We start from the raw sequence: 23,732 nt of genomic DNA on the forward strand, positions 1-23,732 counted from the left end.
GCTTTAATCCACCTGAAGTCAATGACGCTTCGCCTGTCGCACCAGAGGAGGACAAGAGGGAATTCTTTACCGATACATTTATTGTGAAGTGCACGGTGGGATCCCCATCCACAAGGGGGTGGCTGGACCACATCAAAGAACCCCCCCCCCCCTCATCAGAACCCTCATGCGCTAAAGCAGGATCCTCCAAGAGGTTTCCACGCGTTTTACTTAGCAAACTAAATGAAGGCTACCTGGGCTCCATATATTTTATATTCTGGGTAAATTCGTGTGGATTCTTAGTTTTTTCACGATTCTAACAATGAAAGCAGGAGAATTGGACACCCAAGTGTTTCCGTGCAGTTCTTCCTGTGCACTTGGGAGTCTCCGAGCGCAGCCAAAGGAATGACTTTGCGTGGCTGACGTCAGAAGCAGCTCAGCAGCAGGGAGCTGCTGCAGAGGATATGTGGAGAGAATCGTGGAAGCGGAGTCAGTCCGACCTTGTCTGGCTCGCCGTCTCCCCCACACAACCCCCCCCCCCCCCCCCACCCCGCCCCCTCTCCCGCGCCCTGCTTGTGCGTAAACGCCGCTAAAATAGTTGGTGGCGCGTGAAGCCACTTGGGGCGCATCCACCTTTGGGTTCATTCATGTTATTTAGTCGCAACACTTCCACGTCTGGCTGATGTGCACGGGAATACAGCAACGGCACTCCGACCTCTTCCGCATATTGGATTTCAATGCAAAGAGAAGGTCTCCAACGTCCCCTTAAGGATACGAGGAAATGAAGACTGACGCGGACTCTGTACGCTCTTTTCTTTTTCACTTTTGAAACGTTTTCCTGCGTCGTTTTGTTTTGATGAAGGGATTGTGATCAACTCGCGAGGCGTTCGCTCCATGTGCGGGATTAGTCGTTGCCCTGCGCGCATCAGAGATCAGTCGAGTTCTGGATAAGCCCGCGCGTTGTGCAGCGCACCGATTCGATCATAATGTATTTGATTTAAGACAAACACCCCCGTCTATGTAAAAAAAAAAGGAAAAAGGAAAAAAGCGCCACATTTACGCCGGTATGTCGAACGAGTGCAACCGCCACATTGTGGAAAAGTACATCTGCCATAAACTCTCCAAACGAGGCTACGCGTTCGGATTCGATGACGTCGGGGAGGAAGACGCAGCCAGCAACGGCTCGATGGTTGTCCCGCCGCCGACCGCGGTCCGCCGGTGCCGCGAAGCCGGGCCCGACGGCGAGAGCTTCCCGCGCCTCTGCAAACGGCTGCCGCAGTCCGACCCGACCGCCGCCGCCACGCACCGGGTCCTGCGCGAGGCTGGAGACGAACTGGAGCGGCTGTACCAGCCGGACTTCACGGAGATGTCGCGGCAGCTGTACCTCACCTCCACCACGGCGCAGAGGCGGTTCGCAGAGGTGATAGACGAGCTGTTCCGGGACGGGGTGAACTGGGGCCGCATCATCGCTTTCTTCGAGTTCGGCGGGACGGTGTGCGCGGAGTGCGTGGCCAAGGAGGAGATGGCGTCGCAGGTGGACAACATCGCGGAGTGGATGACGGAGTATTTGAATGGACCTCTGAACATCTGGATACAAGATAACGGGGGATGGGTAGGTCTGATTCCGTGTAGTTGAACGCTTTGCGGTTGTGCCGCGGGGGCGCAAAAGTCCTCTCCATTTCTTTTCTTTTTCACTCTGGTTAAAGACGTTTCAACCAATAAATGATCGCAATGCGTGAAAGTTTGATTGAAATAGAAATAGCCCATAATATGACGCCATCTGATTAGTAAAACATCTATTTCGCTAAATGTGTCACCAACGTCTGTGGACGTGGGCGGCCCGCCCTACGAGCGGCTCTGATTGGATGTCCAAAGTGGCCGTCACACTAATTTGACCAATCGGACCCGCTCTCTCTGTCACACCTCCTGACGGCCTGCGTAAAGCCCGCCCTCCTTCTACCGGAGAGCCAGTGGCGGCCGCGCAGCTGCAGCAGGAGGCTGTTTCAGCGCTGTGCATAACTGTGTCAAATGCATGGCGGCAGATTGAACTTCATCAACATTTACCTGCACACAGCTCAGTGGGGAAAAGTACTGCGGCGCCACTGTGCCGTGTTAGGTGGTGGTCGGGGTCCAGCAAGCTCATGTCAGCGCGCAGAAGACTATTATTACATTACATTACAGGTCATTTAGCAGACGCTTTTATCCAAAGCGACTTACATTACACTTTAAACCCGTGGCTTTTTCACATTTTTGCCCGGGGAGCAATTAGGGGTTAGGTGTCTTGCTCAGGGACACTTCGACATGGAACATGGGGGCAGCCTGGAATCGAACCACCAACCTTGTGCTTCCCAGCTATTGAATTAACGTGTTTTGGCCTGCGGGCATGGCTGGACGGGGCTCCGGCTATCAGGGCCGTTTCACTGCACGAGACACGTGCACGCTCGTCAACGAGGAAAGTCTGCACGCACAAGTAAGAAAAAAGTAACATCAATATCAATATGCGTCTATGAGGCTCCTCGACGGCGTCCAGCGCAGCGGCCTCCTCCTCTGTGCTCCTCAATCCACCGCGAACTAGCCTCTGATTAATGGAGGTTTGCTTTGCTTATTTTAGTCAGAAGGTATGATAATCGAAGGGGGCACCATCAATGATTCATATTGAACATCTCAAAGAGGGTGCGGGGGGGGGGGCATTTAGCATTCCCCTTGAGTCTGCCTTACCCCCGGAGGTGGCAGGTTGTGCCACATATCAGAGGCAGGCAGCATAGGGAAGGCCCTCCAGGAACAGAGCGTTGATCTGCAGCCGCTGTGTTTAACACACGCTCCTCTGTGCATCTAGGTTGGAACTCTTTTGTCTGCCTTTTATTTGATTTAGATTTCTTTGAGACCTGCGCCTTGAAGCGGGCCGGGCTGCTCGCTCGAGGTCTCTGGAGCCTGTGTCCAGTGCGCAACAATGTAGGTCATCATAGTCTGGGTTTTCCAGCTGGGCGGACATGGCTGTATCTCCGCTTCTCTGCATCCACTTGAGAGACAGCGCACGGCCTTTTAAATCCAAAAGGATTATTCAGGATTAAGTGAAAAGCGCATGTTTCCACTTTGGGTCCTATTTGGTGGATTTCTGCTCTCAGCTCTGAAGAAACTATATCCGAATTACTTGGACTCCAACTATGCTCAAAATCAATTCAATGCACGTGTGCACGTTGATGCCTGGGATGTTTTGAGCTTCAGCATTGACAGTTGGAGGCTAACAGCCAGTGATGTTGATGTATCATCATTTGAATGCCTGTCAGGTGGGGGATTTCCACAGGTGTCTGTATGTCAGTTATTACCCAACATCCAATAACTGACACTGCAGACAGAGCCGTTCCTGTGCTCCGCATTTAGTCAGTGAAATTCAGCTTCCCCTTTATTGGTGTCCTGAAATATGTCTGAAAAATGGCAAAGTTGCTGCTCAGGCTTCAGGTTGTTTGTCGCGATGCGCTTGTATATTGAAGAGTCTGGGATTTTTCTTTGGCAACAGTTTGTAGATTTTATCCCGCTGTCCTTCTCAATTATGCATCGACACCTCAAGTTGTTGAGATTTGTTTTCAGAACTTTCCCCCGAGTGGCCTCCGGGCCGTAGGCAGGATCTAAAGGTAGCGAGGTGATGTGTCTGGAAATACCCCCTTTATCTGTCAGTGGTAAATTCAAATATATTCAGTTATAAAAGGCTGGAATCAACTATCGAAACCCACCACGTGAACCTTTTTAAAAAGGGTGTGAGAACACTTTAAGTCGCTAAAACAAAATCACAGAAAAAAAATGAGGACATGACCTCGGTGTCCTCTGTTTCCCCAAACGCCTGCCACTGTTTGGATGTGATGTGCAAAGCAAGCTGCTTCAGCGTGAAAGCTCTCTGCGAGGTACCAGATGGGCCCAGTTTCTATGTCTGAAAGGCGCAGCCTTGTTTTTTGCTCAGTGGCTCCATCCTGTTTGGGGTCACACATTTTCAAGGTTACATGTGAGTAAAAAACAATTGTGTAAATGGAATCCGCCAGGCGATGCTTTCGACTCTGAGGGTACAGTTTACAACCAGTGTTTTTTTTCCCACAGCTCCACCCTGACAATGAAGACAGAATAAATATAGTTATACGTCATTTTAGACAGGTTGCGTTTGGAGTCACACTGTCCATTGTTTCATTGTATGCAAGAGGTGAGTCTAACCTTAAAACAAAGGCGGGGGCGAATCCTGCTCTTACTGACATTCTGACACGTGAGGGTGGTGTGGAAACGGATTTATATCAGTAACCCTCTGTTTCCTGTTGTTTTTTAAACAATTTTGAGTCCAAAACAGGGGGCGCCTACCAATCTTTGCGGAGTCTAGGCGGTGAGTCAAATACACCTTTAGTTAAACAAATCTGTCTGCCTTCAGACATAACAAAGCTCCCATTCGGCACTCATTACTTCCCACACCACGGGACGTAAAACACTAACCCTCCATTGTCCTCCACCCTCGGGTTTTCTCCACCTGTATACATCCATCCTTTGTGGTGGCAGAAATTGCCCCCACCGGGGGGCGGTTGCATTTAGGCTGCAGGCCTCCGCCCACACGCCCACCTGTGTTTATCCACGGGTCCTCTCAGTAAACACCAGGCCACCGAACAAAGTGGAAGACGGCGTCCCACTTTCTGAAATGACGCGCCGTGACCTCCAGACATTTTCGACGGGCCGAAGCCGCCGGCGCTGAGCGAGACGCCAGACTGGGCTCCAAGAGAAAAACTCTCTTCGACGGCTGGAAGAGAGCAGCTCCAGATACAACGCTGAGGACAAAACTTTCCAAACTACCCGTCAACAACCTTTGGATGGATTGCCACGATACTTTGCACTGCTGCAATGATGTAACCTGCAAAAGCAACCATATCCCCGTCACTTGTAATCCGTCTACAGCTGTTTAGCAAATATTAGCATGCTAACTGGTGGCACCCCGAGGATGAACACACCTGCTGAACATCGGCCCGTTAGCATTGTCCTTGCGAGCATGTTAGCATGCCGACGTCGGCTCTGGATGAGTCTTCTTTTCACGTAGAAGACGAGACAAAGGCGATGAGTCTGCTGAAAGCCTCAGGTGGGGGAATGCTGCGATGCAGGTGGTCTATTTCTCCCCGTGTCACACGTGTGTGTGTGTGTGTGTGTGTGCGTGTGGTCGTGTGTCAGGTTGTGTCCTGAAGGCAATGTCAGTTGGCTTGGGTCGGGTCCATCCTGTGGGGGGGGGGTTCCCTGAGCTGCTTGTCGGTGGGCGGGACGTGCATGTTGCTACGCTGTTGTGGGAATCTGCGCCCCCCCACCCCCTTTCCTGTTGAGGCTGAGTGGATCTGGGACAGCGAGGAAGTCATTAATCTCCATATAGGTGACATGTCGGCAGAGTAATAGAAGAATAAAATAAAAAACAACAATGCTCACGAAAGAGGCCCGTGCGGTGATCGCACAGGAAAGCAGTAAAAAAAAAAACTGATAATATCTCACTTACATCCAATTTATGTCTCCGAGTTCAATCCGTTGCACACAAGTCAAAGCCAAACGCGCCGACTCTCAGGAAGTGTTTATGCAATGGTTTGCACGGCTTTGAGCTCTTCTTCCACCACCTACTGTAAGTCGCTCCGTGCGCCGTGATTGATCCAGAGATCTTCTCTTTTCCCATCGCGTGCTGCCACAGCCACTTGTTTTTTCCTCATCTGTTCCTCTGTAGTTGTTTTTCAGGCCTCACATAATTAGAGTGCGGGACTTAACGGCGCTTTCTTGGTTCTTGCAATCAGACTAAACAATTACTCAGGCAAAAGGAATAGAGCCCCCCCCCCCCCCCATCCATCATTCCAAAACAAAGAAGAGACATCATTTCTCTGGCTGAGACTCGTACAGCAATGTTATCTCTTGATGTGGACTCTCATCTCTGTAGTGGGAGACTGTACACCACAAAAGAGCTCAGTGTGGCGAGAAGTGAGCCAAGGTTCTCCCCCCCCCCCCCCCCCCTCCCCCGTAATGGACCCCTTTAGCTTCGTGGGCCTCGGCCGCTCGCCATCTGCCACCGCGTTTACACCCGTCAGCACGGCAACTGCATCTCGGAAACATTTCCCACAGACGCAGGCAGCTCTGTCGATTAGTCCAACATGAATACTTTCTTTGAGGAACGGGCCTGAAGACGCTCCGTGTGTGAGACTGGTCACAGCTCCATAGCGACATAAAGCGACTTAAAAGCGTCTATTCTTTGTCAATGCATGTAGAAAAGCCCCCTCTTTCTGCAGCCAATGATATTTTTGGCCACATTCTGTTTTTTCTTTGTTCAATATGTCTCCATGACAGTGTTCACAAAATAAAACTGGTAGCTTGGAGACCTTTGTTGGTCTTTTCACCAAACGCCAAGTACATTTTCTTCGGGAAAGGCCTGCTTTGCCTTGTTAGCCTACAGCCTTTCGCTGCTACATAGAATGACAAACATACGGTTTTGTTGAGGCTGGATGGGGCTGCAATGAATAATTCAGATATTTATTCAGAAGTTCAACTGCAAGTCTTTTCTTTTTCTGACAATGAACCCCAGTCGAGCCTCAAACTGCAGACACGTTGTCAGTCTTAATTATAGAAAAGGCTGTTCTCAAGACGACACGCTGTCTCGTTACAACAAAATGCACACGCACAAAAAAACATTCTTTCCTTACTGTTGATTGAAACGTGAGGTCGGACCACGAGTTTGATCTTTTTTTCATCTTGCCACAACGCTCCTTGCCTTTATGTTATATATATTATGCCTTTATGCCTTTACGCCGTCTTTACCATTCGACACGTGGCGATGATGTCATTAAAACGACTAAAGTATGAATGCGAATCCCTTCAACGGCACAACTTGAGTGCTTTTTTTGTTTCGTTTTTACATTCCCGAATGAAATAAAGCTGTTGCTTTGTAAGTGCTGCACCACGACCTCACTTCCCCCCCAGAGGGACCCTCCACCCCGTCCCGTGTGCTTATTTCTGGGCCTCCTCAGGAGAGGTGCAGGAATGTCTGCTGGGGAGCAGCGACTGTGAATAAATAATGGAGACGACCGGGGTGTTTCTTTCCGGAGTGTTCGGTGAAGTGTGCGCACATTTTGTTGTTGGCCGATCACATTCGGGACGTTGGCGTGCTGGCGTGTGGGATTTTCCTTCTCCGTGTTCAGCCCGTCTCATGCAACTTGCCTCTCGGGGGTCGGTACCCGTGAATTCGCCCATACGGTCTTGTTTCTATTGTGGCCTTTTGCTCAAACCTCAACCTGCCGCGTCTCCACGTTTCACGAAGAACACGTGCCAGAGCTGTTTAAAAGCACCACCATCCCAGTCAGAACACACACTGATGAATAATATATGGAGTAGATAAACCCGGACAATAAATGGACGTCCCTCAAGTGAGCCCCCAAGGCTTCGTGCTGAGCTCCAGTCAAGAGGTTACCTCTTCTTTTCCCTCATCCTGTGTCCACCAACTGAGACACACGTGCCCAAGCAACACAATCATACACGGGTAACCTAAAAAAATGCAGGGGGGGGCGGGGCGGGGGGCGGGGGGGGGGGGGGACATGTGATCCGCCTCTAAATATAGCAGCCATGGCTGCTCCCCCGTGTGGTCCTTTAACCGTCACGTTGCTGCGCTTTAAACCGCTGCCCACGCCGCCTCTGTGCCGTCCTCTTGTTCAGTTCACAAACCCGCCGCCCTGCGTGGAAAAGGAGGCGCCAATCAGCCGTTTCAGATGGCAGATAAAAGAGTTTTCCACCTTTTTGCCGTCACGGTTGGGCGCTGGATAATGAGGAGCCTACTGAGACGATGGTTGACTTTGCCGCCGGGCACGGCCTCACACGCCACATATCAATATAGGGCAAGGTTAAACGCTTCCTCTCCTTCTGTGCTTACTGAAGATATTTTTGGGACAAACCCCCCCCCCCCCGCCCCCAAAAGGGTTTTAAAAGAGGTTTGATCTTCTCAATTAATTGCTAGTGCAACAATAGCCACCCCTGATTGCAATGCAGCTGGGACTGTCTCCTGAATGACTGTTCATGGCAGCGGAGCCTGTTGCATCAACGGGAGAGAATAAAATAGCCTGGAATAGTGGCTGAAAGGTCAGTTCGCCCAAATCAATAACACTTACCGCCCCGTTGACGGTTTTTATCGTCAATATAGAGTGTAAACACAGAGGTAAGTGGGATCTATCTAATAAAGAACGACAATGTTACCGAGAAGAAAACACATTTTCATTTACCTCCATTGTATTGGGCAAAAAATTAGTTAGAAATTAAACTAGTTTAGGTATTTTAATACACATGGTCATCGTTTGACTACGTACACACTAATGAGACTTCTGGTAATATTGGAATTCTCCAGGTTTTTGTCTCCAGCGAAATAATGTTCCGCTGTGGCGGCAACCAAACGGGTTAAAAGTGGAAATGTGTTTTATTTGTGATTTACGTGAATTGACCCTTTGAGGCTCAACGCGTTAATAAAAGCACACACAAGCCTAGCAAACACAGAAGCGGATGTGGGGGTGCAAATCAATTATTTGCTGTGCAGAAAAATGGGCTGTGTACACACTCGCACACATTTGCGTACACATGTGTGCTCTGGCACATCAGCACGCGCACACAGAAGCGGATGTTGCCGTGTGAATCAATAATGCTGTGTTGTCACAGTGACATGTGAGCCATGGCGGGGAGCAGATGGCCCCCGGGGTTCATCGCTTCCTGTTAGCGGTGCCATTCAGCCGCACCACACACACACACACACACACACACACACACACTCACACACCACCACCATCTCCGCTGGGACTTCCCAGTGCAGCCCCGGCACTGGCCATTAACAAAAAGCTTGCGATTATTGGCTCCTCCCTGAAATGTACAAGCCCTCCGTAAAAAAAAAAAAAAAACAACTACCAGAAGACGGTAAATAGATTTGTCCGCCTCGCCGTGGAGTCCAGGATTAAATAATCCTCCGTGCCCCCTCCCCATTGTGATATTTGGCAGCGCAAACAGCCCACAGGAAATCGGATCTGTTCCAGTGACCGCTGAGTGAGGTCAGCCACTGCGCCGACATTTCTTCTTCTTCCTCTTTTTTTTTTTGCACCAGGCGCCATTGAGCGATTGAGCGTTTCCGATGGTTTTTGTCGGTACCTCCAAACAACCCGCGTAAGCAGCAAACCAGCGCCTCTGGCTGTCAGGTTGTCCTCATGGAGGGCCACGGCGAGATGTTTTAACGCTTCTTCCAGCCGTGGGCGTGTCTGCCACAGAGCCCTTCACACAGCGCCACCCTGGCGGCGTGGCCCTTTGATGGCGCCTGATGAGGCCTTAAGGGCGGAGGAAATGATCCGGGTCCCTGACGTTTGGAGGATGAACAGCTTTGCAGAGGGAACGCCGCCCCTGCTGCCCACGTGTTTCAGGCCGGCGTTTAGGGAACTCGTCGCCGAGTCGGACTCTCGATTTCCCCCAAAAGCTACAACCCGAAGTCAATACTCGATACGCCGCGGTTGACATTGTTTTTGCCGGGTTTTCACGCCATACTTCTGACGGGGCATCTCGCCGACGGCGGCTTTGCCTGGAATTGCCAGGGCTTTACATCAATTCCACTGGGTCTGACGATCTGCTGCCTTTAATTGGTTGTTGAGCTGTCATTACAACTTCAAATAATGGAAGATACTTCAAAGCAAACGGGGAGAATCGCAAACTGGAGAATAGACAGTGATTCCTTTTCTTCTCAGGTATTTTGTTTGGCACTTTCAGTATTTCTCTTTGACAACACGGTTGTGTTTTATGGCTTTGTGTGTTCTAAGGACGCAGTCATCTTTTATGATGCCTGGGATCAGTTATGTCAGGCGTCATTTTGCTTCATAGAGGACTCTTAAGGGTCTAGACGGGCCTCATGTCGGCAAATCTAACCACCACAAGTTTAATCAACTCTGCAAATTGCCCTATAAATTGCTTTGTACATTTTTCAGATGGTAGCGAGAAAGCTGTAAAAACCATCCAATAAATGCATGTAATTTATTTACGAATCCACTGTACTGTACATGTGCTGAACCTCTCACCTTGATTATCACGTCGCCAAATAATCAGCCAGCTTCGCAAACTCATTTTCTGATACCACCCAATCTCCGACCCTGTGACCTTCAGTGTCTGCGAGGTTTGAATTAATGCGAGCCCACATTCCTGCTCTCCGGGGAGGACGGGAATGAAAATATGCCTGAGCGAAATGGCCGGTGTGCACAAGGCGTCTTTGATCAGGAGGTGAGGATAGCCGGTCGCCCTGCAGCCGGGTCGGCGCCGCTGCAGGAACAGCTGTAAGAAATAAAGTGCGGATTGTTGGCAGACAACGATCAGGCTGCAGAGGCTGAAAGACCAGAGCTAAAGTGGAGCTTTGATTTAATCGGATTCATGCTGTCAGAAGGGAGGTGCCGGGGTTGAAGTAGATTAGCTCACTCTGTAGAAATGTACAGAGAAAACTTGTTAAAAGTCATCTGACTCAACAAGCATCTGATTCTCAGCTGATCCATCTGCTGACCGAGAAAGCAGACGAACGTACTCGTGAAACACCCACATGAGCCTTACGTAGCACAAAACGCCTCATTAAAAAAAGATGTGTACAGTATGTGTTCATTTTTCCTCATCACGAGTCCCAGTGCAACGGGGGGCTTTCTGATATTCACTGCACAGTGGCGTCGAGGCCACTCAGGGACTGAATACGTGACATTTTTCATGGATTTCTCCCGAGAGAAAATGTGACAAAAAAAAGAAAAAAGAAATCTTCTGCATTATGACCCCAACGCCTCATTGGCTTTCCACACGTTTCCCCTGCAGACCTTCAATGTCACAATAGGCAACGTATTACCATTCATTGAGGAGTCTGCGCTCGTGCTTTGGTCTCCGCATGCAAGACAAGGAAGGTCACACTGCTCCGAGTGAACTAACCTGCTCGACATAGTTCAAACAAGCAGCCGCCATGAAAGCACGCTGCTCATGGTACGTCTCCAGGGCCCCCGTGACTCACATTGAACTTGGAGCAAAAGGAAGGACGAAAGACGGCTCTTAGCTGCACCAAGAGGCATCAATTGCATCCCCATACCACTGAAAACGGGTTAAACGGTATTTCATTACATAATGCAGGAGCGCAGTCGACTTGGGCGACCCGAGGTCCCTTCCCGCTCATATCAGGCGTCTCGGGCGCGCACAGTGCAGTTGTTTGTTCCCACGCATCAATGCATTCCACTCATTCCTCGCCCCTTGGATGAAGATCAACCGGTTGCCTGAGAGAGGTCAGTGAACTCGTACCCAGTGTTCCCAGCTTGAAAAAAAGGGAACAGGGAGTCGGAGAGCCTTTCGTCAGCCACGAGGACGCTGCGGGGTTCTTTCTGAGGTTGCAGCTGATAGTGAAGTGCAGCGCTCACTGCGGGAATGTGCTTCGATTTGTCAGCCGGTAGTGCGAACAGTTATCCGACCACAATTCAAAATGACCTCATGCTTCGTGCCGAGTAGAGAAGTTTGGTCACGCAGTCGCAAATTTCAAACGTCAGCGTGTGGGGAAGCTGCTTTCCTTCCCATAACGAGTTATGCTTTTGTCAGTAGTGGAAAAAGTGATTTTGCACTTACGACACAGTGAGAATAATCGATCATTTACAATTCAAATCTTACTTCTGAATAAACTTTTTTAACCCACCAGAACGGTTCTGTGTTTCTGTGAGATTCATTAGTTAAACACGGCTCAATTCAGAAACAGTGTCGTCTTTTTAGTAATATCCGGATCAAAATGAGGGGCCAGTAGAGGTGGATTGTTTTTGTTGCCTGTCAATCAAATCTGACCAGTCAACACCCACACGGCCCCCGATGAAGCACATCATCTTAGATTTGACAGTAAGCCTTTTAGAAGCATTCAGTAGAAAAAAAAAACTAGTACTTGACTAAATGTGCACCACTAGAAGTCGTCTTCACTTTGGCCTTGTGGAAAATGTCGTTGTTGTTCGGCTCCTCTTCCCCTCAAAGGAGCTGCACCTCAAACAGAGGATTCTTTTCTCTGATATTATCGGACATCCGAGAACGTCGACCTGCTCCACGGCGCTCGCAGCGCGCCCTGTCCCAGACGGCGGCCTCTCTCGTTCACGCGGGTACACGGAGACCTGAGACCTGCGTACTCCAATCGCGTACATCGCTCCCGTATCTTGTTGCCAAAACTCGACAGGCTTTCATTTAGTGGGGGTCCGACTTCACGGGCCGTCTCCTGCGTGAAAGAGGAGAGTGTTTGAGGCACCGGGCGCCTCGCTTTGATGTTCCGATACCTTCTCCCTCGCCGCCATCTTTAATTCTCCATTAGACGATATTACACTCGGTTTGTTTGGCACCGCCGCCTTAATTACAGAGGCAACTTGGGGTTTCATCAAAGGGAAAACATTCCGGCTTTCGGAGGAAACGAAACTGTGCGCGTTTGCTACGGTTTGCTTTTTGTCTTCGACTGGGAGCTGGAAGATTTAAGAGTCAGTTAATGGTTCAAAACAAATACAAATCTCTTTAGTTGCAGCCCCCCCTCCCACGCGGCGTTAGTATGACTGCATGTTTGGCTCGCCTCGAGTCTTTTCCTGGTAACCCGCACAGAGTCTGTGATTTAACCATACTTGGCTCTACCACAGAGAAGCCACAGTCTCAAACCAGACGGTGATGTCATCTCCACAGCATCTGGCACAGGAAGCGACTCAACTGGCAAAGTTATTTTTCTGATACAAAGGCTTCAGTCAGTCACTGGTGCCTGAGAGGCTTTTGCACGTCGCGTCGCGCTGCTACGTCAGTGCTCAGAACAAGAAAAACCACAACTATACGGAAAAAAGGCCGAACGCACCGTTGCAGGAGAAACGCCGTGACTTGATTTCTCGGGCCGAGTTCAGAACAACGAGCCGCCGCGCGAGCGTCGCGCGGTCAGCGTGCTGCCGGACGGCGACGATCAGCCCGTTCGTCACGCCACACGCAGCAGTCGTGTCAACTCGATTTTGAGCCAGGCTACATGTGGAGCAAAAGGGCCACCTGGTTCCCACGGTCTCCACCTCGGGTTTCTATCTGAGCCAATCAGGCTCCGGGTGGAGGGAGGGTGGAGGCTGCCCCGCTCCCTTAAAAATAACACACACTGTGGCTCCTGAACACAGCGTTCCAACGCGGATTGAAGCAGTTTGAAACGTGAATAGTTTGATGTCTGTGTTTCTTTATTAACCCCGGCTGCGGTGAATGAGAAGAATGGCGTCGTGGTTCTTTTACCCGCCGAGAGCCTGGTGGCTCCTCGTACTTTACACTCTCCTTCTTGAGTGCGAAAATTTCGAACAAAACACAACTCACGGAGCTCCAGAGTTTCACACAATTACCTCAGAGAAAGCAAACGCGGCTTTGGGACGCTCGCCGGCGTTTCTGGAGCCACAAAACGCGTCACAGGAACAGACGACGTGCTGTTGGAGGCTCCTCGGAGAGAGAGACACAGCCGTTAGCCAGTGGCAGACATCCCGTCTTCACCGGAAAGCCACTCAAGCCGTGTTTAATTCACTCAAAACAGCACAAGCGTGCACGATGACTCAGCGCCACCTTTTCCATTCCCTGCTCCCGCGCGTCATCGGTGGCCTTTTAAATGGGCCGAGCCGTGGAGACGCGAGTTGTTTTATTAGATCGGGCAGCCGTAACCCAGGAGCCCAGATGAGGGCCGATATTTATAGCAGCGCGGAAGTCTTTTGGCTCGGACTATTGTCACTTCCTCCTCTGCAGGGAGGCAGGATGGGCTCCACGCAGACATCCTCGGACGAGGCAGACGCCCCCTCTCAGCTGCATTGTGTCTATTTATAGGAGGTCATTGTGCCACGATTCTCACGAACAGTGAAGGATTTCGGATCAATTGTTCATTTTGCAAAAGGTTTCAAGGTCAAAATGAGACAACTGGCTTGTTTTGAAGGCCGAAAGAAAGACACGGACTGAGCTGCAGAGGCGGTGACTGATTGCGAATGATACACGCTTGGCTTCAGGGAGGTGTGCAGAGGCGGTGCAGGTGAACCAGGAGGGCAGCAGCAGAGCGGAGGTATCAGGAGTCCACTCAGCCGAACCTCTCTGACCCTGCGAGGTCCTCAAGTCCTTCATTTCATGTTGGATCAAAGTGGGTCAATAAAAATCAATGGTCTCTGCAACAATAAAAGCAGTGTGAGGATTATATTACAGCTCAGCCAAGGTTAAGTAAATACATTATAAATGCTCGTCGGCCAGCCAAAGAAAGTAGACGCTGCAGCACAAATCTGCGCCGAAAGAAAATACGGTCGGCCGACGCGTTATTCATCAGCCAGGAAACCAAAGTCTGGTGTGTAAAGTTACTGTCCTTATTTATCTGGCCGGCTGGCGTCACGAGGCGTGTGGGTGATTCACTGACGATCGCATTCTGTGTTCCATCGGGGCGGATTCACTCCGACCAGAGAGTGTGCTGTTTTGTAAACACACAAAGGTGATGCTGGGTTGAATGCGTAGGAACTCCACGTCAAACGGTTTCTCCGTCAGCGTCCGAAGAAAGTCGATTTCCAAGTGCTAAAACCAAATGGTTGTCTAATGTCACTCAAAGCAATAGCTCATTTAAAAAGACGTCCAATTTCCTTTGTTCAAGTCAGGATTTATTTCCAGGTCTCTTTGTGGCAAACAGACTGGTGTTACTCTGCGTTTCCATTTTGTGGAGCAGATTAAAAGGCTGTTAATTTCCTGGATGAAATCATAAGACTATTAAAGAGGCTTGACGAGGTTAGAGAATGTGGAGTGTCAATGTCAAGTTTAGTGGAACAGTTCATCTCAAAATAAAAATGAATTGAAAATGTTGCCAGTAGGATTCTGTATGACTATGAGCAAAACAGGCTGGGAAGAAATATCCTTTTTTCTCTTTCGTCTTTCACTCAGAATATTCATTAAAAAAAAGTAAAATGCTTGAAAGAAAAACAAACCTTGATTCTAAATAAATAATTGTATCCAAAACATTATAAAGTCGTATGATTATAATGAATGAATAAACCGATTCATATTTTGCGTTTATATGTTCACCTGTTTTATTAGGACAAAAACGACAATGAATAAATCTGCTGGATTATTTTCATTTTCTCGCTTGATTGTTTGGTCCGTACAATGTCAGACGATGCTGAACATTATCCAGCCAATCACAAGATGATTACAAAGCTCAAAGTGTCATACTTTCTATCCAAACAATCCAAAAACCAAAGATTCCATTTTAAAAAGCATGCGATTCTAACATTTAAAATGCTGGAACCAGGTAACATTCTTTTTTAAAAGAAAGTATTAAAGGAATAGAAATAAAGATGCTTATTTTCTTTCTGGCGAGGAGATGGATGAGACGTTCAACAGCACGCTCTTGTACGTTTGTAAGCTAGAGTCAGCTAAATAATAACTAATGCTCACTAAACCTCAAACAAGCATTACTGTTTACTTTAGTCCCATCATGCAAATGGTCTCTATGCTGACTGGGCGCATTTCCCAGATTTGTGCAGCTTTGCACCCAGTTTGGCTGCCGGGTTGTTGTTTCCAAGTATTGCAGTATTGTCACAGTGTGCTGAAGGGCTGCGCGTCCTCGGCTCCGAGCTGCTTGGCGGTGCTGACACGGACGGGGGGACGGGGGGACGGGGGGCTCACTGGGTAATGAGTAGTGCAGAAAAACACCTCTGTCATCTCATTTTATGCCCGTACCAGTGGAAGGATGACGCTCCGGGGACCCGATCGAGCCCGACCTTGCTGCCTGACCAGAGGTCGCGGTCCTGTCGCCTAGCGAGTGCAGTCTGCGCATCGATACATAAAAACATAACACACCCACATGCAAAGAACATGGATGGCTTCCTTGCAGCTCGTATTACTTTCCCCTGGATGCTGAAATGGGAGTTTGTTCGACCGTAATTGGGTGGAGGGGCATCTGCAGGTAGCTCATTGGAAAAGCAGCAGCTGCAGCGTGTGCAATATTAGAAGCATGTTACAATGTGACTGCTTAGGAAATAAACAGAGCGAGGGGAGGTGCTCGGTTTAGAGGTGAGCATAGCAGCGGCGGCGCTTTAATTAGAGCTTGAACTTTAACCCGTCCAAACACAGGGATGACCCGCCTTGTGATTTGGTTTTGGCAAAGCGCTGCTCGGAGTTTTGACTGAGCCAGCAAAGCGCTCCGTGTTCTTCAGAAAGACACTGAGCAAAGAACCCAGAGGTCGACATCATGTGAAAAACAAATGCGAGGTGGAGACAAGCCCTCTCCCGCTGGTGGGAAAAGCAAATCATGTGTGAAGCTTCTAGCCGGGTGTAACCATGACACTGTGGCAGCGAGTTACCCCCCCACGGCTGAGTCTGGGATCCTCTCAAGTCCGCCTCCTTTGCTCTGTTTGTGCGTCTCAGAGGGATTCATTGTGTGCAGTAAAAATGAGTGTGGATGGAGGTATTTTCCCATTGGACACTGTATGGGGTCGCTGACCTTTCTTCTAAAGCCATTGATCCCCAAAGAAGAAAAGAATACCATGGAGAACCTGGTTCCCAGATGCATACCTGCTGTCGCTGGCAGATGGTCTGCTGCAGGGCGGTGAGAGGAGTTCCTGAGGAGTAGAGAGTCTTCTGTTCATGTGATGAATGCAGCGGTTTCCCGGTTTTTAACCACTTTTCTGAAAAAAGGCTCAATTCTTTCACGATGACCGATACTGCAAAGACAGAAGGAGGGAGAGGAACAGAAAGAGAATAGGAATTCTTACAGTTCGTTCCCCCCCCCCCTTCCAGTCACATGGTGGCTGCAGCACGGCCTGCCAACCTAGGGGGGAGAAAGTTCCAGGAGCATGCCGCGGTCTCATGATACCCACCTGACACAATTCCTCCCCCCGACTCGCCCGTCTAGAGTTATTACCGCCGGCGTCCTTGTGAGATTCTTTTAAACATCCATCACAGCGCCTGTGAAGCTCTTACCGTAATTGGCCCACTGCTGTTGTCCCGACTTAAACGTCATGCGGCCGTCTGGGACACATCGAGGACGCGCATCACGGCTTTGCCATTTGCTCGAGCCTGGCGAGCGGCCGGTCGCACGCACGCGCTGCCGGAGCCACCGGGTTTATGTTGTTGCTTCAGCAAACTGTTATTTCCGTGGGGGGGGGGCTGAGGCCGTGTTTTTGCCAGCTAACACACAAAGAGCTTGTTCTCTATTTGCTACCTGGATCCCGTAGAGGAGGAGGAGCGAGGGAGGGATGCACTGCTGAAAGACGCTGCCTGTTCACAGCTGGGAATAAAGACACCTGACGGTCATGCTAGCGGCGTGGCTCTCGGGACGGACATGTCAGTTGGCCCACCACCACGTCCAGTGTTTCCCATTAGTTACCTCGACTGTGGCAGCACGCCAAAAGTCTATTTCGTCCTGTCGGGGTTACGTAACGAAGCAAAAATAGTTCTACTGCTCTCGGTGGTCGTGGTTTGGCTCAGAAAGTGAAAGTGGTTCACAGCTCTGCCGATGGACGACTAACAAGGAGTCATGGCTTAGAGGGGATACACACATACATATATATACACACATACACATACACACACGCGCTGTATATGTAGCAGCATGTAAATCTAAAGCAGCCAGCACTGTTGCATCTTTAATGAGATTGATAACATTTCCCCTGCAAACCCCGATTTAATATGTTCATTAACGCTCAGCGTTTGGAGAATATTTCTCCAACCTCTTCGACTGAAAAAAACACTTAACCCTCATGAAATACTGAAATACTCGGTTTTTCACATAGCTTTGCGAATTAACTTAACTTACTTAACTGGGAAATGTCCCACACTGTAACAGGAAATTCTTTAAAAACCTCACAGTTCTACAGAATGTGGACCCGGGAGTAACTTTAGGAGCCTGTGAATGCAGTCCACCACGAGGCATCGGTGGTGTGAAACATTTCAGCCAAGATTTGACGAATTGCAGGGAAATCTATTACATTCATGTAACAATGTATGTCCCTCTAAGTATGAATTGGGGTAAACTTTAAGTAACGATGTCCCCCTCAGCTTTACTTTGTGTTTACAGCTACACATTAGCATGGTGACATGCTACACGGGACGGTCAACTTCATGCACGTCCATAACTAACATGTTAGGCCTGGCGTTAGCATGATGGCATGCTGGCGTTAGCATTGAGCACCAAGCACAGCTGAGTTCACACTCACAGTGCTGCTGCAGGCTCTCCTCTCCGTGCGGCCGTGTTTTCAGCCCTGGATAATTAACAACACTAAGATGCAACAAAGGAAATGCCAACGTGGGGACGGATATTTGCGGCTGATATAAGAGTGCAGTGTGTTTTATCACCAGAGGGTCGGAAGTGAGAAGAAACTGCTGATCCTTCCTCCTCTGTGTGACGGCCCGGCCCCCAGCCTCTGGAATGCAGCAGGACGGGAAGGGAGGGAAACAGGAAATACTTCTGTCCCCCCGCAGCACTGCAGAATGGAGCGCTCCTCTTTTTTGGGGCCCATTGTTTGATAAAAGGAAAGCTGTATATTATAATGTGATACTTGAAAAAGTGAAAAAATATGTATTAGTTTTGCTTCTAGATCGAGGTGGAGTTAAGCATTCCAGTTAGAATTAACGAATTACGCGAAACATGATTACTGAGTCAAAATGAAGACAGATTGAAGCATTGAGACGACGAGGACACACTACATTGTTCACAGATGGATCAAGTTACAGCTACAAACAGGCGCCAAAGGGCCTCAAATGTACGGCGTCACAATGCACACAGCTTTAAATAAATACTTCATTACTTAGTCAACAGTTCACATTTCCTCCCTTTTCTTGTCGGGTTCAAGATAATCTACGCATGTGTGTGTGTGTGTGTGTGTGTGTGTGTGTGTGTGTGTGTGAGAATCTTAGCGCCATGACTTCCCGTCCAGCTGTTCCTGCTGTCACCGCTTATGATCAGATGTCTGCATTTGTTCGTGGCCTCAGCCGGGCCATTTGCTCCCTGGACCATACATACACTCGCACGTACTCACACACACTTCTTTTAAAACTCCTGTTAGCAGCAGAAAGCCGTCTGAGTAACATGAATATATTCATGTGGGAGTGCAGCAGGCGCCAGAAACAATAAAAAAAACATACCACATCAGTTGCAAATCCGCTCTTCTTGGTGATCCCCTGTTTGTTTAGTGTGTGTCTCCCTGAGGGTGGGTGTGTAACAGGGTTCTGTGCGGGTGGAGCACTGAAATAATGTTTCATTATTAATGAATTAATACATTTTTTGGGGGGGGTCGAATGTCAAAAGGTGGGAATCTAAAAGTAAGATTGTGTGATCAAAGTACCCTTGTGTCGTTATGCGAACCAATACGTCAAATTTCATCGATATATTTTCCTATTTAATTTTCTTACAGTCAAAACATCACATTCGAAGAAGCCATCGCTTGTTTTCCACTCTATTGGGCTGGTAGAGATTGCGCTTAGTTTCCATCATAAACTGTGTACAGGAAGGTCTCCACCCTTTATGGTGTTTATTTTCTGAGTAGACTCCCACCCATCGAGCAACCAGCTGATGCAAGAATGCACTCTTAGGTAAACGCATTCTTTTGCCAGTCCAATTAACCGCCTTCCTTCCTCCTCCCGTCTCCCCCACAGGACGCCTTTGTGGAGCTGTACGACCGGCAGAGGGACTCCCTCTTCAGCAGCTCCTGGCCCTCCATCAGGGCCGTCTTCGGTCTGGCTGCTCTCGGGGCCGCCAGCCTCACCATCGGCGCGTACCTCACGCAGAAGTGAACGCGCCCCTCTTCCCTCCTCCCTGCCCCCTTTTTCCATTTTACAGGTTCCCACTGACCCCCCGCGGAGACCACCTTCAGACTCTCTCCAATCGTGCTCTCTTCAAAGCCCCCCTCCCCCGCCTTCAGAAAACTCCCTCCTCCTCACCCCGTGTCAAAACGGACCCAAATCAAACCGGTTCGTTGCAGTCGCGCCGAGCTGAGCAAACGGCGGAGGAGGAAGGAGGCGGCATCACTGGCCTGCATCTCCTCCCTCTTGTTTTTGTTGTTCTGCCTGCTTCTGTACCAGTTATAGCATGAATGTTGAGCGTTAGAGTAGACGTTGCATGTGTCAGGAGGCCTCGACAGTGGAGGGTGCACGGACAATGATGCCCCACGCCGGAAAGGCCACAGCCCCGCCCCTGCTTGTTAGGGTGAAGATCCCCGTTTGAACTATGGACGTGGGTTAACCCCCCCCCCACCCACCCACACTCACTCCTCCACAGCCGTCCTTCAAAGGACTTCCTCCTCAGAATGTTTAATGGAAGCGGCTCGCTAGGACCAGCGTGGCTCGTGTCTTCTGCTTTCACTCCTCAGCTCAAGTCATCTCTGAACGCGCTCCACCGTCACGCTCCCAGCGGCCCCCGAGGGCCAAGACTGAGCCCCCTCATCTCTCCTCTACAGCCCGACAGCTCCTCAATCCTGATCTGTGTGGGGTTTTTTTTTGTTATTTTTGCAGCACGCCAAGTCCCCAAAGTGTGTTGTTTTATCACAGAAAAAAGAAGGAAAAAAAAGAAGCACAACAAGCACGACAATAAATTCATGAGTTGATGAATATATTGAGCACAGCGTAAAAGTAACGACGCCTTTTACGGTTTTAAATGTGCGAGGCCACTGGACAGGAATCCCTCGGCTTGGTGAAGCACCATCACGGCTCACATATCCGCACCAAGGAGCTCCACGGAAGGCCGGCCGCTCTTTTCGAATTCCCACCAGCCGGAACCAGTCCGCTGGTGGGAAGATTCCTTGGGCTCACCTGGGCTTCGGAGCAGACTCGCTCAGCATGTGTCCTCCAGCTGCTGGAGTCCGCTCTGACAAAAGGGGCACGTGTTTGACGTGGACGGAGTAAAAGTCGGCGTGGACGACCAGCAGCAGGTCTCAGTTTAGGACTTAAGCCGGCGCGTCCCGCGTGCTGGAACCCGAGACGTCCCCTCGCTCCGGCCCGCTGACGCAGTCGCTCATCGATTCGGCTCATTGATGTTAGTCTTGTGTTACAGTCGGATAGAAGATCTGGAAGTGCTTATAAGCTACGAAATATTTTGGATTATATTTTGCAATGTTTTTTCCTCTCTTTCTTTCCTCGGTCATTAAAGATGTCCAACTTCTTTGTTGCATGTACGGAAGACAGGTCTGTCTTCACACAACAAAAATGTGTCACCGTGTTTATAACAGAATAGGGTAGCATATAAAACACAAATAACAGGAGCTGCATTCTTCTATTTATTGAGAGGTACCTGATCACAGATTTATTATCAGTACTTTAACAAAAAATTGTTTTCACTTTTTCTATTCTACGGAATCACACTGTAATTTTTTTTCCTGGCTGCTATTATAACAAGGTGATTTTTGTGTCGTATTAACTATGGCTTAAGGCTGCTGTACTGTTGATTTTACTCTCACTCACAGCTTGAACTGCCACAGATTTACAGTAATGTTCTAGAGAGCTGGAAACCAAAGTTAACTTGTATTGATCTTTAATTTCAATTTCAACTAAAAGTAGCTTAAAGAGAACAGCCGTGATCCCACCGGAGGTCGTTTGTCTCGTGTTACTGTGCTATCCGCTTAACTTTAGTCAACTCAGTGCTTCTCTGTAAACTGTGGACCTGCCGGACTCAAACACAGCCTCAGTTGGCCCCACAAACCACATTTCCCATTACAGCAGCTCACAGTGTGTGAAATATTTCTAGTGGTGTGTGTGTGTGTTTGTTTGTGCGCGTGTGTGTAAGAGGGCATCACAAGGTGATTTATGAGCAGTGAACGGCTCAACAGCAATATACTGTCATTTTTATATTTTCTGTGCATTTACGAATGTAGGCGCCACGTTGCTGTACTGTTTTATGTATAATCAAACCTGTAGCACTTAAAAAAAGAAAGAAAAAAAAGAAAGTGAATTGTGTTTCTGTTGTTTACTGCTTTAATCCACAATAAGCTAGCAGGATCATATTGTTCCTAATAAACCGGATTTCTCAAGCAGCTGCAGTCCAAGTTCATTTTTTTTGGTTTTTCTATAATTCCATCCTCGGCTTCTCCTCGGAGCGCGTCAGCAGACAGGAAGACAATTAGACGTCCCAGGGCTGAGAGCATCCTTTGATTGCCCGTTATCCCCCCAGCTGTGAGCGGCGCTCGTGCCCACGTCACCGTCTCCTCGTGAAGGACCGTGCAGGCGCAGCGGCCGCACCCCAGCAGACATCAAAGCTGTCCCCAAACGCTGCACTTGTCAGCCTCTCCTCCTCGTCTCCTCGCCTCCTCGCCTCCTCGCCCTGCTAAACACAAGTGCAAAGGAAAAAAAAAAAAAAAAAAACTGGCCTCAGGGCAGTTTTTTTTTTTTTTTCACCCCCCCCCCCCTTCCCTCTGTTCTGATCACGCTCGTCTTCAAAGGCCGCGGCCCTCTTGCTGCTCGGTGGAATTTGTGAAAAGCATGATGCAGTAAAACTAATGTTGAAAGAGTTGGGTGTGCGGGGAGTCGAGAGGAGTGGAAGTGTGTGTGTGCGTAGACGTATCCCTGAGGAGATCAACAGCGTGGGGGAAGTTCATTTGAGCTGGAGCTCCACGCAACACCTCCTTTCTCTCTCTCTCCCACTCGCCGTGCATATAAAATGCATGACACGCTCTGAAGAGGAATTTTAAATCAAGCCCTAGACTTTCAAAAGAGAGTCCGGTGTGTGTGTGTGTGTGTGTGTGTGTGTGTGTGTGTGTGTGTGAGAGAGAGAAAGGGATGGGCAGCGAGAAGAGGAGGGTGTGGGGATGGACGCGCCCTCTTCCCTCTTCTGCTTTAGGCCTACAAGGTGTGGAGGAGGCTCCCCCGGGTGCTGGATATCACAGGGGAGATTGGGAGATCAAAGCAGATTGTGTGGAGTAAGTCTGGTCCAGATTTACCCCTCATTTGGAAGTCCATCAGATCCACTCACGGCACCTTTGCCTCATTTAGACGCAACCTTTACTGCATTAAAAACTTCCTGCTGAAATCTAGCAATTTCCCTTAAAATAAGATCAAAAGGCATCCTTCGGAAACTGCTCATCTCTTACTGAAATGTAAATATTCAATGAGAAGAAGCTGCTCGTTGCACAGACTCACACTCGCTGGAATTGAAGTGATCCGTGTACTGCAGTGTCACCTTGTGGCTGCTCCACAAACACAAATCACGCCACACAAACCACAGAGCCACAACTCAAATTAACAGCTGATTGCATCGAGCAGATCATCTTCAGACCCGGAGGATGAGCCATCAGCTGCTGCAGCAGTCACTGGAAATAAAGAGCAGCCTTTTCGCAGGACTCCCTGGCACACGGTTGCCTATCCCAGCTCTTAAATATCCTCAGGGCAACGTGCCACGAAGAGAAGAAGGGACCCAACTGCTCACAGCAAACCAATACAGACTGTCTGGTTAAAGCTTCACAAAGAAAGACTTACAAAAGGCGATGCCGAGTACTGAAGGTTAGAAGGTCTACACGTACACTGAAACCACGGATTACATTTGCTCTGTGGAGTTGTTGTTTCAGGGATTTGGCCAATATGACAGAGAAAGAATAAGGAAAGTATTTAAACACTTACTCATAGCAACCCGTCATCAGTTGAGGTTGGATGGCCAATAGAGAGCTAAAGATAGAGGTTTAAATTGTCAATAGATTAAAAGTAATTAACTAATTTTGAAATACATTAATCGCAATAAAAAGTTGTTTTTTCACGCAGTGGTGGTCCTCTTCAGGGTAGAT

General features: G+C 49.1%; 1 protein-coding gene across 1 annotated transcript; it reads left to right on the forward strand.

Moving 5' to 3' along the window:
• Positions 1–406: 406 nt before the first annotated feature.
• On the forward strand, positions 407–21,992 carry bcl2b (BCL2 apoptosis regulator b). Its single transcript, XM_040170550.2, has 2 exons — positions 407–1,591; positions 19,624–21,992. Exons 1-2 carry the CDS (start codon positions 1,046–1,048, stop codon positions 19,759–19,761), a joined length of 684 nt encoding a protein of 227 aa, XP_040026484.1. The 5' UTR covers positions 407–1,045; the 3' UTR covers positions 19,762–21,992.
• Positions 21,993–23,732: the final 1,740 nt, after the last annotated feature.

Source organism: Gasterosteus aculeatus, chromosome 3 (genome assembly GCF_964276395.1).
Source record: "Gasterosteus aculeatus chromosome 3, fGasAcu3.hap1.1, whole genome shotgun sequence".
Taxonomy (NCBI): domain Eukaryota; kingdom Metazoa; phylum Chordata; class Actinopteri; order Perciformes; family Gasterosteidae; genus Gasterosteus; species Gasterosteus aculeatus.

Excerpts from the sequence above, each read along its gene's own strand:
- bcl2b (XM_040170550.2), top strand. The coding sequence starts at position 1,046 with ATGTCGAACGAGTGCAACCGCCACATTGTGGAAAAGTACATCTGCCAT. Across the intron at positions 1,592-19,623 it reads TACAAGATAACGGGGGATGG|GACGCCTTTGTGGAGCTGTA; the intron begins GTAGGTCTGATT and ends TCTCCCCCACAG.